Source organism: Chelonia mydas, chromosome 3, assembly GCF_015237465.2.
Source record: "Chelonia mydas isolate rCheMyd1 chromosome 3, rCheMyd1.pri.v2, whole genome shotgun sequence".
NCBI classification, from domain to species: Eukaryota; Metazoa; Chordata; order Testudines; family Cheloniidae; genus Chelonia; species Chelonia mydas.
The window spans coordinates 159,786,875-159,805,047 of NC_057851.1; the positions used below are offsets into that span (position 1 = coordinate 159,786,875).

The 18,173-nt window shown below is 41.1% G+C and overlaps 1 protein-coding gene across 2 annotated transcripts in view; it reads right to left on the reverse strand.

Moving 5' to 3' along the window:
- Positions 1-9,580, reverse strand: part of KCTD3 (potassium channel tetramerization domain containing 3) — a 62,561-nt gene extending 52,981 nt beyond the window's left edge. Inside the window, exon 1 of one of the 2 annotated variants that reach the window (XM_037895723.2) lies at positions 9,096-9,580. In XM_037895723.2, coding sequence (XP_037751651.1) covers positions 9,096-9,169 — 74 coding nt within the window. In that variant the 5' untranslated portion in view covers positions 9,170-9,580. The remainder of the gene's footprint in view (positions 1-9,095) is intronic. The other variant, XM_037895722.2, reaches the window with a different exon arrangement.
- Between the last annotated feature and the right edge of the window lie 8,593 nt (positions 9,581-18,173).

An 18,173-nucleotide genomic window follows, 5' to 3' on the forward strand; every position in this document is an offset into this window, starting at 1 on the left:
CACATGCAGAGCAAGAAACGTAAAAATAAAATCTAGACCTCATTTCTGGGACTCAGAAGTAGCAATTCCTAGTAAAAGTTATACACGCAATAATTTATATATCCAGTATATCCAGCTAAGTGAGCAGCCATACCAGACATTTGCACACATCAGATGTGGAAGTTGGGCAGACCAAAAACTGAGTGCACCTTCAAACTTTCAAAAAGTGTTATCTGCATCACAGCTATACTTCTTGAAGAATTATTGTAATTATAAAATTACTTTTTAATTTTATTGTGATTAAAGAAAATATAGAAAAATAAATGAGAACTGGGGATAACAGATATTCAAGCTATATTTCTATCAGTTGTGAAACCACTGATTCAGTCTATTGCCCTTGTGCAGCATCAATTATCCTATCTGAAATGGATGGAGAAGGAAATAATAGTTGCAAGTCTATAGGGTGTATTACAAGGCCTTGGTCAATAAGGTTCTGACATGCACAAAAATATTAACAGAATGGAAAAGGACACCTGAACTCATGGTCTGTCCCCAGGCTAGAGCACCTTACCTTGTAGCCTACAGGGTATTTGTTGCGCGAAGGCTCACTCTCCTTTTCTGAGACTGCACACAATGCTGGCATTCAAGTACTCCACAGAACCAGAAAGGAAGTCTAATAACTCAATTAATAAGCTAAGGCTTTTTATGCCAGACACCTAGGGCCAGTCTACAGCACAAATTTATATTGGCACTGCTGTAACATGTCTGGTGAAGATGCTCTAAGCCGATGGGAGAAATCTCTCCCATCGCTTAATAACGCCACCTCCATGAGAGGCAGTAAGTATGTCAGTGAGGAAGCTCTCCCGCCAACATAGTGCTGTCTCTACAAGGGGGATTAAGGTCAATATAACTACGTCGCTCAGGTGTGTGGATTTTTCACATCTCCGAGCGACATAGTTATAACATAGTAAGTATGTAGTGTACCCCAAGCCTGAATTTCAACAAGGGTATGAAAGTTATTTAAGTCTTGCATGGATAACGACCATAGAATTTTTCCTGTCTCTGAGCAAAACAACATTCTTAGAACAAGAGGTAAAATCCACTCAGCATTCCATGCTTTTGATACAAAAATTCATCTCCTCCATCTTATTGTCCAGATCATCCATTGTTGCCTCAAATTGGGCGATCGTCATGTTGATATTTTCAAGGAACTATCAAACATTATCTTACAGGCCTGTCTTTCTCTTCGAATTTGCACAGTATGATAGGAGATTTCTCTATAAAAGCTGGAACCCTCTTCAAGAAAGAATCAATGTGCAAAACCCTAGATATTTTATTCCTTAGCATCTTCAATCCCAATGGAAGGCAATTACACACAAAAGGATATTCCTCAGAATGTGAGCCAAACCAGAACATATCCACTCAGTTAATCAAAGCAGGCTAAACCTTTCCATTTGTATTTTCATTAAAAAGGAAAAGTATGTGACCCACACAGCTAGAATTATCTAAAGAAAACAACAGAATAGACTGATGTCTACACTAAAACCGCCTGGCCATTCTGCAAAGGGTTCTGTGGACAATTTTAAGCTCAATGCTTTTTACACCCAATAAGAACATGAAACTACTATTGCTTAAGCCAATTGTTTTCACCAAGCTTTAAGAAATATTATTCATAAACATTAGAAATCAAACAATCATCCCTATTTCCAAATCTTCACCTCACAATATCGCTGAGTGAGAAGTAATATAAAGATTTACAGATGTTAGTTTGAGATTCAGACAGAATATTGACTAGTTTGTGCTACATGTAACAACTGGTTTGGATAAGAAACAAACAAACAAACAAACAATCTGATATAAAGCTATCCGAAGATTCTAGGATTACAATGATGTAATTTTACAAAGATTATAGTATTATCAACCTTGTATCAAATTTCTATCTAGAAAAATCTGATATCAGCAATATATATTAAAGAATGACTACTGAAAGTTGCCTTTTAGAGTTGTCATAAATATAAAGGGAAGGGTAAACACCTTTAAATCCCTCCTGGCCAGAGGAAAAACCCTTTCACCTATAAAGGGTTAAGAAGCTAGGATAACCTCGCTGGCACCTGACCAAAATGACCAATGAGGAGACAAGATACTTTCAACGCTGGAGCGGGGGGGAGAAACAAAGGTTCTCTCGGTCTGTGTGTTGCTTTTGCTGGGACCAGAGCAGGAATGCAGGTCAGAACTCCTGTAAAGGGCTAATAAGCAATCTAGTTAGATATGCATTAGATTCTGTTTTGTTTAAATGGCTGATAAAATAAGTTGTGCTGAATGGAATGTATATTCCTGTTTTTGTGTCTTTTTGTAACTTAAGGTTTTGCCTAGAGGGATTCTCTATGTTTTGAATCTGATTACCCTGTAAGGTATTTACCATCCTGATTTTACAGAGGTGATTCTTTTACTTTTTCTTCAATCAAAATTCTTCTTTTAAGAACCTGATTACTTTTTCATTGTTCTTAAGATCCAAGGGTTTGGGTCTGTGTTCACCTATGCAAATTGGTGAGGATTTTTATCAAGCCTTCCCCAGGAAAAGGGGTGTAGGGTTTGGGAGGATTTTTGGGGGGAAAAGACGTTTCCAAGCGGGCTCTTTCCCTGTTACATATTTGTTAGACGCTTGGTGGTGGCAGCATTTAAGTCCAAGGGCAAAAGGTAAAATAGTGTGTACCTTGGGAAAGTTTTAACCTAAGCTGGTGAAAATAAGCTTAGGGGGTTTTTCATGCAGGTCCCCACATCTGTACCCTAGAGTTCAGAGTTGGGAAGGAACCTTGACAAGAGTTCATTTCCACCTCTGATCAACCATGAACATCACATTTGAATATAAAAATACAAATTTAAAATATCAGACTATTACATTATAAAAACAGGAATAAATCATATTTAAAATACGAAAGGGTTATAATCGAAATTATGCTATCAACATAAAGCATCAAGATTACATTTTATCTCTTGTTCCTTAAATAGTTCAGCATTTTTAATATTTCAATTTTAAAAGTTTATCGCTGAGCATTTTAGTGCAATTCCAAAAATAATATTTCCTTTGCAATAGTAAATTCCAGAGGTTAGAACCAAAAATAAATCTCACTTACTACTAACATTAATACTATTTATTTTCTACAGCTAGTAATGTAACACTACTCACAATGGCAAATGAGTCACACTAATATATTTGTCTACATCAGTAGTTCTCAAAGCCAGTCCGCCCCTTGTACAGGGAAAGCCCCTGGTGGGCCGGACCGGCTTGTTTACCTGCCGCGTCCGCAGGTTCAGCCGACCACGGCTCCCACTGGCTGCGGGTCGCCGCTCCAGGCCAATGGGGGCTGCGGGAAGTGGCGCAGGCCAAGGGACATGCTGGCTGCCCTTCCCGCAGCCCCCATTGGCCTAGAACGGTGAACCGCGGCCAATGGGAAATAAACTAACTGGTCCAGACCGCCAGGGGCTTTCCCTGAACAAGCGGCGGACCGACTTTGAGAACCACTGGTCTACATCATTCTGCAATACTCGAGGAAACAAAGAAGAACAATTAAAAATTCAGGGTACAGATTTAAGTAGTCTTACATTTTACTAGGTATACATTCCAGACTTTTTTTCGCTCCTGTATAGCTCTCCTGCTCTTGCATCACTAGTATGGAAATGTTTCAATCTGAATTATTTTATGTTTTATTTTATCATGAAAACTTTCTGCTATTACTATTAAAACGTGGGTGATTTGATGGTTACATAGAAAACTCTTTTTAGAAAAAAATTGTTTATGAATGTTTCATTATTACACTTAAAAAGATGTCAAACTATCAGGATAGAGATATAATATGCAAAATATTAGACTGTTTTTGATGATTTCATGTAAGAACATCACAATTTGGCCTAATGCATTTCATCCAAACTGTTTATTTGTACAGATGCATCAAGAATCTATATCTGATGGGATACAAAATTAAATGCAAGCCACTGTTTTAAATATGATTTAACCAGTGAAGTAGTTTGCAATATTTGGTGGAATATTTTCAATATTTCTAGATCACACAGTAAGAAGCAGAAGTCAATTCTGCTCATTAATAGCCTCTAGATTCTTCTTCCCATACAAAAAACAGGTGTAAAGAAATTATCAATAATTACTTACAAATATGAAGGAATGCAAACGGAGGTTGTATTTTCCCCCATATTTCTGTGACTAAATGTGAAGTTAGCCATTTTCACCAGTAACACCTTGTACAATTATCTTTCCAAAAGTTTTACAGTCTGATATTCCTAGGGCCATATTCAGCCATAAAGCTAGAAAATGCAATTCCAATGACTTCAGAAGACTTGTGACAGGATTGAATTTGGCCCTTATATTGTAAAATAAGTTTTTGAATCAAATCACTTCTTTGCGCAACACATGTAAGCATACTGAAGATAAGCTACATTAAAGAAAAACGTTGAAGTGTAACTAAAAGGTATCTTGTAATTTAGGAAGACTATTATTATCAACGGTAAACTTTTCAGTCTATAAGCAACACTAATCAAATGTTTACCAATATAAAATTTTCAGGGGGGAAAATCTTTATTGTATTTCCTGAGACACACATCAGTATGTCAAAGTCTTTCCTTATTTTTTATTGTGTGAGCTTGTTCAAGCTATTTATTAATATCTGAAATAATATACAGTGCATCATACAAACAGAAGTAGACCTAATGATATGAATGTCCCAGTACTGTATTCATTCTCAAGGAAGACAGTTTCATGAAGCTTCCCTATCCTGGCCTACCACTTCACTGTTACCTTGTTTCTTTTACCCTGCACAGTTAGTCTGTTGCTAACTCCTGCTATTTACATATATATCCCTTTCCAAACCTACTGTCAAAATCCCTCTGTGCCTTAAGCATCATCTCCTTGCCTCAAAATCTGTAACCTCCTTCTTTCTGGCCCTACCAACACACAGCTCATTCACCACTAGCCTAACCACAACTTTTCATAAGTCGTTTCACTGACTCCAAATCCCTATCTTAAAACTTTTCATGTTTTGTCCCCAGGGCTTCACACAGCATGGTGACATGATGCATATCATATCATCCTGACCCTTCTAAATCTTAGTTTGTGTATTCCTTCCGCCCTCTACATCCTATTTTGTTACACTCAATTTAGAATACAAGAAGGCAGCGATCATGTTTTTACTATGTAAAGCATCATATAGCATCTATAGTGCTACACAGAAAGACTCAGTCTTTCCAATCTTCTTTAGAAAACTGCTTAACTTTACAGCCCATAACTCACTCAGGAGCCCTTCCTCCTTCCAAAGAGACCTGACACACTCACTCTTCAGACATTAGTCATATTTCCATTCCTCTTTTTAAAAAAAGAATACTGCATTGTACTAAATAAGGTGGATTCCCAAACAAATGCAAAATTAAATGTTGGAAAGAAGAAAGGGAAAGATTCATCCAGAGTTACTTACACTACATAGACAAACAACAGCTTGGCCAAGGCACATATTCCTGAGTAAGATATGAACAACTTACTTTATTCTCCCCCAGGTCCATTCCCTCTTTCTGAGGCTATGTCTACACTACAGTTTATGTCGGCATAATTTATGTCACTCGGGAGTGATTTATTTACACCCCTGAGTGTCATAAGTTATACCGACCTAAGTGCCAGTGTGGACAGCGCTACGCTGGCGGGAGAGCTTCTCCCACCAATGAGCTCTCTCCCGTCAGCTTAGAGCAGCTACATTAGAGAGCTTACGGCAACGAAGCTGCAGTGGTGCTGTAAAGTCTCTTGTGTAACCATGCCCTGAGACACTTATTCTGCACGCACAAAAAAGCGAGGATACTTTGTAAACAACAAAAAACACCATAACAAGTACGTTCCTACCACGATATTTTAGAAGTTGCAGGAAAACTCCAAAACTGCGAGTATATTTATCTACTTTGGAAAAAAGTAATTTATTTTCATTGCTTTAATCTTTCTACTATACTGTTAGCACTTAACATAAGCATCACTCTTCTACTTTCCTATTTACAATCCATTATACTGTATATTCTACTAATACAATACATAATTTTCAGAAATGTAAGAGAAAATACACAATTTTGTAAGGTTTAAAAAAAGTGACAAACTCAATCTGTACAGGATTCTCAAGTTTAGCACCCAAAATTTATACAAAGCATTATCCACATAGCTTTGGAAGGGCAGATGCTACATTGACAAAGCAGCAACAAACTTACAGAAATACAATAAAATACAGAAAATAAAGGTAGGTATTTGCGGAATGAGAAACAATACAGTTAGAACCACTGAAGTTATAAATTTAGCAATATCCACTTTTTCTAGAAACATGTAATTGCAAACCTGGACTACAAAAAACTATGGAGACAAAGTAAAGTGAAGGACAGAGTGGTTTCTTTTGTAAACTAGGGAATCTGAAGAAATTCCTACTCTATATCTGTTAGCAAATTAGCAATTCAATAACTCTTAGTCTGAAGAAACATATTTCTCCCTCAACATGTCTCCTGCTTATACTTCTCTGTGATTTTCATAATCATTTGCTAAATATATTTCAAAACATGATCTGCAGTTTTGCGACTTTTAAGTGACTTACTCCTAAACACTGTACAAATAGGCCACTGTATAACTGCAGAATAGTGAAGGGTTCTCAAGGTAGGCACAACCAACCCTGGTTTGGGTTATACTTACACAACATAAATTTTAACCAATGCCATAAATTGGCCCTGAGGACACTTTCAGATATCAGTTTTGCCTACTAATTTTAAGGTATCCCCTAGGCAGAAGTTTCAGTAAATCAGAGTTATAGTATAATCAGAGGCCTGTGAATTCTGAGATTCTGCAACATTTGCTACAGAGGGTAAGTTTGCTGTACAACTGTACTATAAAATATCAGCTTAAAGTTTTACCAAGTTATGTTTCTAGACCACATGGCTGCAAAGATAACCTTGAAAACACAAAGTGGAAACTAACGCAATGCTGTCTTTGTGAATCTGCAGACAGCTTGAAACTATTGCTCCAAGAAGTATGAATTATATTCATCTCAATAAAGTGTTCTCTTCTTTATGTTTCAGAGTGCATTCTAATGACAATATTGTTGTCTATTTCGCTGCTTATCATTTTAGCAAAAACATTCAGGTAACATATTAACCCCACAATCCCAAAGCTGCCCCAATTGTTCCCTAACAAATTTTCAGAACTTCCAGCTCCGTCCCTCCCGCTTTGCATGCACAATTTACAACGCAGTTATGCATTTTTAATACAGAATGCTTCTTCATATCAGACACTGAAAGTAGAAGAGCAGCAAAAAATAAGACAAACTCAATATCAAAACAACAATACAGGGTAACTATACTTACATTATTCATTTTTATATTTCATAAAAACCTCCATTTTAACACATCTGAGGCTGACACAGATGTTCCAGACTTTCTACTAGATTGCTAGAGAATCCAAGGCCTTATAGTACAGTATACAAAGGCTTGGAAGGATTAGGTTTTTAGTCAGAAAATGTTGATTTCCCCATATACACAAACCAATAAAAATATTTCCATTTAACCAAAATGTACAGATAGGCAAAATAAGAAAAATGCTGCTTGAGAACTTATTATGAGATTGATTTAAGGATATTTGCTTTGTATATTTTGCATGTGATATTGACAATTTGTGCTTCAACAGTTACAAATCTAACTTTTTTAATCTCAACACCTACTGTCATTAAAATGCTACTGTCTGACCCCACCCCATAATTTCCTGCAACTGTAAAAATTTAAATAAATAAAAACTATAAAAATACTTAATGTCCATATTTTTCACAACAGCAAACACTTAAATTGATAGAAATTAAAAAATGCTTAAAATAATCATATATCTGTCAAAATTATAATATCAATTTCATTCTCCAATACTTAATTATACAGAGCCCTGACCAGAACATTCCACCCCTTCAAATATATTTTACCCCAAAAGACCCAAATGCCATTCACAGACATAAATGTGATAGATAAATTACTGTAACCATTTTAAAATACCTAGGAGCAGTAGACATTCCCTGGGACTGAGTGCACGCACAGGGCCACAATATCTGCTTTCCCCCTGGATAGTCCTGATTTTGACTCCTTTGAAACACGTTAGATAGGCCCAAATTTTCTTTATCACCCAGGCAGCTCCATCACAAACACAACCTAGGCAAAGCTACCTGCAACATGGCAAAACTTGGGCACATCCCCAAAATGAGTTCCCTTTGCAATATGATGCCAAATATCAAGACCAAAATGCAGTGACAACTGGGTTGAGCCTTGGCTCAGCAGCTTCCGGACAAGCCCTATCAGCAGGAAGCCAGGACAAGACTGGGACACAGACAGACCAGACCGGGACACAGACAGACTAGACCAAGGAATAATGCAACAAGTCCTAGGTGGACCAGGTCTCGATGACATAACTAAACAGATCCTGTTCCTGGGACACCTGAGGGAGATGCATGATCCGCCTAGTCCTGCACCCCAGACTACGGCTCTTCTCCCCCTTAACTCCCCTGCCCCACAACCAACTCGCACTACCTTCCCCCTAACTTTGGTCCCCAGCTCCCCATCACTGGGTCTTCCCTCCCCCTTATGCCCCCACCAGCCCTACACCAGTTCACACTGTCCTCTCCCAAACCCAGCTGCCCATTGCTGGGGCTCCCCCCCCCCCAGCTCTCGCTGCCCTTCCCCAGACCCCAATGCCCATTGCTGGGGCTCCCCCCCCCCAGCTCTCGCTGCCCTCCCCCAGACCCCGATGCCCATTGCTGGGGCTTCCCCCCCCCCCAGCTCTCGCTGCCCTCCCCCAGACCCCGATGCCCATTGCTGGGGCTCCCCCCCCCCCAGCTCTCGCTGCCCTCCCCCAGCTCTCTCTGCTCATTGCTGGGGCTCCCCCACGCCCCGCCAGCTCCCACTGCCCTCCCCTAGACCCCATTGCTGGGGCTCCTGACCGCCCACACTACCCTCCCCCAGACCCCCCTTCCCAGCCCCAGAATCCGCCCCCCAGCTCGGACCCCTCAGTCCCCCATGGGCTCCCTTCCCTGCAGCGCCCGCCCCCCCACCCCGCTCACCTGGTGCCCCCTACGTTGAGCTGGATGATCTCCCCGCTTCCCGCGCCGGCGAAGCCCCCACCGTTCCCCGCCATCTTCCCCGCCGCCGCCTGCAGCTCCGGGCAGCGCCCGCCGCCACCTTCTACCGCAGCCGGAGCCCACGGAACCAGCAGGAGGCGGCAGCTGGAGGCGGGAGCTGGGGGAGCGCGCAGCGGGGCTGCCCCGGGCGTGGGCCAGCGAGGGAGGAACCGGGTCCCGAAAAGCTGCGGCCCCTCGGGCTCAGGCCAGCAAAGGCCGCGCCGCCTCCCCACACCCTGGCCGGAGCCGGGCGGAAAGTGCCATGGCAACGCGCAGCACCTGGAGGAGGGGGCTCGGCACGGGACAAAATACTCTGCGTTCTGCGCGAAGCGAGCTCGGGAGGGGAGGGAGAGCTGTGGGGGCGCTATGGGCGGGAGGGTTCGAAAGCCTCCGTACACACACACACACACACACACTCCTTCAGTAGCAGAGTGCACGCGCACATCGCAATGGGGAATACACACACGCGGTAGTCCCCCCAAACGAGAGGACTCTCCGCACACACCCAAACTGAGGAATCCTCCCTCTCCTCCTCTCTCGCCAAATAGGCAAAACGCCTCTCTCTATTCATCTATTTTAATTATTTTGCCCCTGATTCACTCGTGTTGCCAGCAGTGGAGTTACATCCGCATAAAACCGGACTAAGGCAGCGGTGAATCAGGGCCTTATTCATAGTGATGAAAGTTTTCGAGGGTTTTATTCAGTGATTATGCTATCAGAAAAAGGTACACAGGACAAGTAGGGGAAATGGAGGCTGTCAAGCTGGGAAGTTATATTTGCTTAATGTGTGGATCATTAGTAACAGTCACCTTCTTAAAAAGCTGCCCAATTCTTTGTCCTCAATTTTTGAGAGGCCATTAACATTAAATGATTGCATTTCTCCCCTCCCCGCCCCCCGGCATTATATTTACAGAGAACATGATGCCAGAATTGCAATGGGGGAAATCCAAAATCTGAATTCCGTATGACAACTTTTTTCTCTACTAAAAAAATTGAGACAGAGTTTGAATATGACCAAGCTACCGAAAGCTGCTACTGCTAAGGAAACATTCTTACGGTACATATTACTATTAAGCTTTAAGGCCAGCAGGGTGAAATTAAAAGCCATCCATGGCACTGGCCCTTAGCTACCTGAGAGATCACCTCACTCCACAGACATCAAAAGCTAGATTCCATCAGAACCACCTTAACCAACTAATGGAGACTTGTGTGTCCAAAAGACATGACTCTCCCGGGAACTGGACCTAGACTATAGAACGCATGCCTGCAAGAGATAAGAGCAACCACAGACCTCAGGGTTCAGAAGTCAGTTTTCCCAAGTCCAATGTGCTCACAGTCTATTTTCACTTGGGAGTGACGGAAAGGAAAAAAATGGGGGAATGGGGAATTCTGCTTCCTTTTAAGCTTCTCCTAAAGGCAAAGGAGGGAAAGCTAGAGAGGAATTTTCCTTTGTTGTCATTCTTTTAATTATCTGGGGACCACTGAAGATCACATAAGTACAGAGAGAACGAGACTAAAGACAACTCAGTATGAAAAGATTGGCAGCATAGTTCAGGTTAAAGGATAATTTGTATTGTCCTTTCTTCAGTGAAACATCTTGGCCATAAAGAGATGCACATTACAAAGTGGGCTCAGGGTGGCAAAATATATTATATCCTTCAACTCTGAATCCACAGTGCAATTTGATGAGGAAATCCGTCTATTACAAACTGTAATGGAAATTTGACCAAGAATAAATGACTATATCGTTAGGAGAGGAAGTCATAACATTGTGGTTTGAAGGAGTGAGTGTATGCTGCCAGCTTTGTGATCAAGTCTTACAGCCAAGCAAGGTTTTACTGTTTTCAGAGAGTAAGAATTTACAAATATGGTCTTTTTTCAACTAGGTAAAATTTGACAAGATACAAAGATCTCATGCCAGGGACCCAGCACCATTTAAACCCAGTATTGCCATTCTGCAAGGGCAGAGTGGACATCAGGGTCATAGCCTCACAGTGGAATCTCTGCAGCTCTTTTATGCTATAGGGGGGGAGGAATACTTGTCTCCAATAGGTCCAAACCGAGAGAACCACTGGAGCTGGGCTAGTGGCAGAACTATTGAATCTTCATAGAATCATAGAATATCAGGGTTGGAAGGGACCTCAGGAGGTCATCTAGTCCAACCCCCTGCTCAAAACAGGACCAATCCCCCATAGTTGCCCCCAATCCGTAAATGACCCCCTCAAGGCTTGAACTCACAACCCTGGGTTTAGCAAGCCAATGCTCAAACCACCGAGCTATCCCTCCCCCCATCCACTCACATGGATTCAGTGGCTTAAAAGCCCTAAGTGGTATGAAGGGGGGTGGTAACTGCAATTTCAATCCGTATGCTGAAAAAGTATCTGCAAAGAGGGGCCTACCTAATTATGGGATGGATTCCATCCTCCGTGTCCCCATGGAGTTCCCCAAACAAACACATTTACTGTGAATTTCACCCTGACACACACAGGCCCATTGGTACCAACTGGCAAAGGATTCAATGTTCTATAATGACAACTCGTATCAGGCCTATCAAACTCACTACAGCTAGCACACTGCTTTTGTAGTATTTATCAAGAAAGTTATTTGAGATCTTAAATGCAAACCAGGATCACATGGGTCATTAACATCATTGTGAAATGTATGGATCGACACTATGTAAGGAGTTATGTGTATATATTGGAAAATATGTCTTAAAATCTGACTCAAAGCAGAGTTGACAAACAGGTTTTTGTCAGAGGGATGTATATTCATCTGTCTGCCTTGGTTCACATCAGGAGTCCTGGAACAATTTTTATAGTGGGGGTGCTGATGATAGAAATCATGTATTTGGTGTTTGTTATTAGTATTTCAAGCCGGGGGGGCAGCAACATCCCTAGCTCCAGCACCACTGGCTCACATGTAAAATAAGCATTGTAAGCCAACATCATGGAAGCCCCGTTTGCATACAAAATCAACATGAAAGCAGCACACCCAGGAATAAACCTGGGTGTGGGAGGAGTCATCCTAACTCTGGGACCAACAGTGAATTTTGGGGATATGAGGAAAAGGCAAAAGGACATCTTTTCATCCTTTACTGAGAAAGCAAAAAGGACAGTGCTTTCTTTTCATTCATGAAAGAGGGATCCCAGCCTTGTTGGTTGAAGACACTGGAAGATTTCTTTAGGTGAGAAACTACTTTACACAGAGGGTTAGCCTGTTAAAATTTAGACTCAAGGAAGTGTGTTATACTTTTGTTTTATATGTAACAATTTATGTTTCAATTATTATCCTGAGTCACTATCTCTCAAATCTTAGTCTGTGATAATAAATGTATGATTGTTTTCATTATAAATATATCTCAGTGCTGTGATGTTATAAAAGAGTTGATCCTCAGTTGAATCAAACAGGCTTGTGTTGTGGGGATAGCAACAAACCTGGTAATTTCTATGAGTATCCAGTGGTTAAGGGCTGGACACTGCAGGGACTGCTTCGAGGGAATGCTCTGTGCCTTCTTAGTAGTCTAAACACAGAGAGCTATGGCTGCGGAGGCCTGGAAGGCAGTGCTTATGTTGCCAGAGGCTATTGTTTTCAGGGAGCTGATCCACAGCAGACACAGACTAGACTGCTTCACACTAATGGCAAGTAGTAGGGAGGTGCCTAACAACTCTGGGGACCCTTTGGGAGAGACACACCCCCTGTACCCATACAAGTCATAATCCTAGCAGAACCATTTTTAACGTTGGTAGAACACTTTCATTTTAAAGGGGTACCCCCAAAGAAAACTGTTGTGAAGAGTAGTCTACTTATAAGTTTTAGATCCAAAAGGGGGCTACAGTTCCCCTAGCCCTCTGTTACATGGTCAATATTTAAGGTTTGCTAAGCAAATGTGAAAAGATTTAACATTGCATCAGTCTACTGTCAGAAAAACCACAGCTACAGTTTTGAGGTTGCCAAAGATTGATGCTAATGGCTGTTTTCCAGTGCTTGTGTAGAGAAACTTCCCACAAGTGTACCACATGCAGTAACTCTGTGGTAAACACTAAAATGTGCATAAACTTACCATTAGTTTACTACTGTCATTATTTCTAAGAACTATTCAAACTTCTGTTGAAAGGGAAAAAGTCAACTTCAAAGTTAACTTAAAAGCCACTCTTCTGCCTGAAAATGTTGTGCCTATCTTTGGTACAAGTTTCACATAAGACTATTACATCTGGGAAAAAAATCTGCTGGTCTTTTTTTCAAATTATTTTGTACATTTGACAGCACTTTGTTTATAGTCAGTTTCACTGTTTTCCTTGGACAGTCCAGTAGAACATATATTCCTCCTCTCACATGGAGTTGCCATCTGTCTGTGATCCCCATGCGGAACTGACACCTCAATTGTTTCTCCTTGTTAATCATGCAGGTCTCTTACACAGTAACCTGGGAGAGAGAAAAGTTTTTAAAATAGGAAGATGTAATTATAAAACCACCCAAATGGCATGGGGACTTTAGGTGTACTACCTACATCCACTGTAACTCATTTTTTAATTAGACTGAACTCCAAGTGGACAGTGTTCTTTGAACATTCTAAAGCATTTATTCTCAAAGCAGAGATGTTTTCTTACTTTTTTATGCTCAGTTTTGTCACCACAAAAGAACTCTAGTGCTACTCCCTCTTTTCCCCATAGTTTTAGAAAAATAACTGAAGGCTGCAGTGATCAGAGTAGCACTGGCTCCACTCTTTATGGTGAAATTCCCTTTGGGGAGTTCCTCCCACATCAAGGATAGGGTTTCATGTTAGTCCTTCCTCAAATTCCTGAGATCCTAGGAAATCCATGGGAGGCGAAGCTAGCTGTTGTTAAGACTCTGTGCTGTACAAACTCATGAGGTCTGAGGTCTCCCCCCTGAAGCCGAATTCCCCTTGAAGCAGAATACCTTTCAACATTCCTTTGGGAACTGTGAGGCTCGCTCCAATGCAGAACCGTGGCTAAATGCCACAATTTAGCCCACAATAAATAGCACAAAGAATATTGTATTGTATTTTTCAGTTTCATATTTAACCCTTTGTTGTAAAATTTCTCTGAAGCTGCTGCTGAGAGTTGAAGAAGCTAGGTAGCCTTATCATAGAATTTGAGCCTAACTTGCATAGATTACATGAGACATTGAACATATCAAAAGAACACTGTGTGTTTATGATGTATGATTTTTTTACAGTGTCCTTATGCATTGAAAAGGCTCATTACATTTCTCTAATTATTCTATTTTTTGAGGCGGGGGAGAGTCTTATAAACAATAAGAGATTAGGAATATAAATTCTAAGGATAAATCGTCAGATCATTCTTAGTGCATTTTTGAGAGAGGACAGGAAAACCTCTGAAAATGGCCTATAATTCACTGATGGATAGAGAAAGTCTTGAATCTCAGTGGCATTATCTTTCACTGTTCCAGAAGAATTCCTTACACATGATCTCAACATATTTGGGTATCATAGTGTTGGGGGCATAGCTGGGAGGAAGAAGGATAAGACTTGAGAAAAAGCCACTCTCATTAATATTATTGCTTACAAACCTATATGGATATATATGGATATATGGATATTCCCACAGAAGACAGTGATGATGCTTCCAGCATACCTTAAGATGATGACTGCTTTATGTTCTCACACAACGTACACAAAAGGGTTTTTGGCCCAGGGGCATGGCCAATAGGATAATAGCACCCAAAAAAGTCATGCTGCCTTAAGGAGTTGGAAGGCGCAATGTACATAGAGAAACTGGATCTTCACAGGAATGTACCAGCCTTTTAAAGATGCCTCAAGAGCCATGGGAATTTTATATCCGCCTTGGGACATCTGAAAATTAACAATTAACAAACTACTGAGAGTCAACTGGACTTTTACTCTCCTAAGCCACACAGAAACTTCTGAAAATCCAACCCACTGTAAATACAGTATGAATTAATCATCTAACTGTTGGACTTTCAAACCAGGAAACAGAAGAGAGATCCCATCTTAAGAAAATCAGCTGTTGTAGTCTGTGGCAACTGCAGTTCTAGAACTTACCCACTAGATGACTCTATTGGTCTGAAAGTGGGACTCCAATATGTAACTCCTGTTTAACCTGATCATGTAAAATGCATTTTCAAGACTCTACCCTGACACAATACATAATGATTGCAATACATAATTTGCATTTCCTCCAATAATAAATGTCAAGTCTCATTAGAAGCATACATTTCACATCAGAATTATACAATATTAATATGCAAAGGAAACATATATAATAATGTATACACTCTTTTTATTAATTCATAGTAAATAAAAGTGAAATACAACATACAATATTTACCTTTCTGTCAAATAGGGATCCTATATGGCTCAATGCAAACATAAGTGGACACATTAGAATTAAATATACATGTGGTTGAGTAATGAACATGCAGTATTTAGGAATCTGCAGAGCCAGTGAATCAATATTAATTACTCTCTACATAATGACATACCCACAGATACAAGGCTGACTTTATAATTTGATTCTTTTAGTTAGAATGATTCCAGCTATGCTTTCTCTAGTGCAGATGTTGTCAAGGAGCTAGAAATACAGTTTTGTAATGTACCATCAACACAAGCATATAGGTAGGCTTGAAAGGATTACATTTTTATTGGTAAAAGTTACTAAACAACTATTTTACCACACACGCAAACACATGAAAAATATTTCTATTAATAATAATAAAAATTTACAGATAGACAAAGTAAAAAAAATGCTGCTTGAGAACTTATTAAAGTTTGATTTATGGATATTTACTTTGTATATTTTGACATGCAATGTTGACCATTCTTGTTTTAATGGTTATAAAGCTTTAGCTTTTTCAATCTCAAAGTCTACTTTTATTAAATAATTATTCTTTGGTCCTGCCTTTTGTCTAACACCCCCCGTAATTTCCCTCAACTATGAAAATTTAAATAAAAAAACAAGCTTAAAACACAGAACTCTGCACAACTGTGAAAATTTAAAACCAAAATTGGAAGACATTTTTAAAATAAACACCAGTATTAGCTGTTGACATGATAAAGAATAGAACTCCAATTCTGCCAAGCCTGCATATAATTCTGGTTTTATAAATTCAGCTCTTCAGTTCAAGGAGCAATATTTTGTAGTCTTTGTTGGGTTGACCCCTTAATGCCTATAGCATGTTCACTAGTGTGGTCAGACAAAGAAACCCCCAAAGGCCACTAAGTTTGAATGAGCATCCAAGCTTCTCAAACTACAAGAGTAAAGATAAATTCTTACTGTTTGACTTGCTTATTAAAGACTTTCTCACTAAGGTATCAGGCAAGATCCATGGGTACAGCTGAGGAGCAAACAATGCAAATCAGAGTGAAGTATGGAAAGGCTGCATAAAGCTCACCTTTGCGTTTCCCCAGTTCTGGGCTACTGTGAGCTGATTCTGTCTAGGTGTAAGCTGGACAGCCCAAGGGCCGTTTTAAGTTATACTAGCTGGTAGGATCCCAAGGAGCCAAACTGACAAGTACGGATCAGCACAGAGTGGAAGTTCTGGCTCTATATCTTTCATCTAGCCATGCTGCATGCTCTACAATGGATCTCCACCACTATTGTACTGAGGTGGTCCTTCTGGGGCTGGTTACATTAGCTGAATTAGTTCTGAATGAACCAGCAATGCAATACAATATGGTTGCCCAGCAACTGAGGATCTGTCCACTAGTTTTACTTCATTTAAAGATCAACATATGACACAGGCTTTGCTGTTCCTGGTCATCTGCCATATAATATTTTCCATAAATTTTGGAAATGGGTAAAAAATTACATTCCAAGGGTGATACTGTGCCTACCTCTTTGGGGTAAATTATTATAGTGCTTTACTTTAGGAGTTTACTTTAAAAAAAATAATTGCATATGCTGTAAAAACTCTCTTAGTGACTCCCTTAGGGCCAAGAAAAGGCACAAACGTTCCCCAGCTGTGCTGGAACCAAGATTGTCTTACCCCTTCCCAGCACCCTGACCCCCTGCAGAGGGTCTTGTCTCTGATGATTACAGATGGGGTTTCTGTTCCCAACTATTGACAGTTGTGTGTCTCAGAGAAAGATCCTCTAACCCATCTCTCCAAGAGACGTACCCTTGTCTCCAAAACCAGTGAGGTGGCAGAGCACATACTGGTTTATGCCATATACTACACATTTTCTGGCTAGCCTTGAACTCTCCAATTCCCTGATGAATGTTCTTCTGACACTTAATGGCTTTTATATTTTTGCTCTAGCGATTATTCAGATGCTCAGCCCAATCGGCCAGGTCCCGCTTCCACGTGGTGCCTCACTTTCCCCCTCTCTGAAGTGGGGATAATCCTAACCAACAATTAGACACAGTTTGATCCTCAGATCTTGCTTCCCAAATCCCTGCCCTCCTTGCCCAACACCGGCCTCTCCCCCATTTCCCCAAACTTCCATGCCTATGTTAGTGCCTGTCTCATCCCCCAACTGCAAGGTCTCAGACACAGTCTCCTTCCAGAAAGCTGAAGCTGCCCCTGGCTCTGGAGCTGGAATCGCATGTCCTGAGAGCTTCCCTTGCATGGTGTATTCACCGTGGGCATGAGAAAGGACAACACCCATATGCAGGTAGAACAGCAACCTCCATCTCTGTCCCAGCAGCAGGATGGCCTCTGGTCCCTGCTCCCTCAGACAGCTGAAGCTACTGAGAGGTGGGGTTGGCAGAGCATGAGAACAGCCCGTGAGGTTAAGAAATGGCAGGGAGAGCCTCTTCTCTCCATGGGACATTACGTTGTCCCTCCGGGGGCAGTCCTTTCTTTCCGCAGGCTGGGTTTTGCTTCCTGGATTCTGCCCAGAAGCCCAGCTCCCATCCCTAGCAGCTGGGCTGTTCCCTACCCTGCTGTGCACCAGGCCCTCTGCAGAGAGCTGCTCTGGGCAAGGGCTGCAGAGCCAGCTGTCATCCTGGCAGGTGTAGCCCCAGGTTCCATAACCCTGACTCAGGGTCTCCCTCCGCTGGCAGACTCTGAGCAAGACCT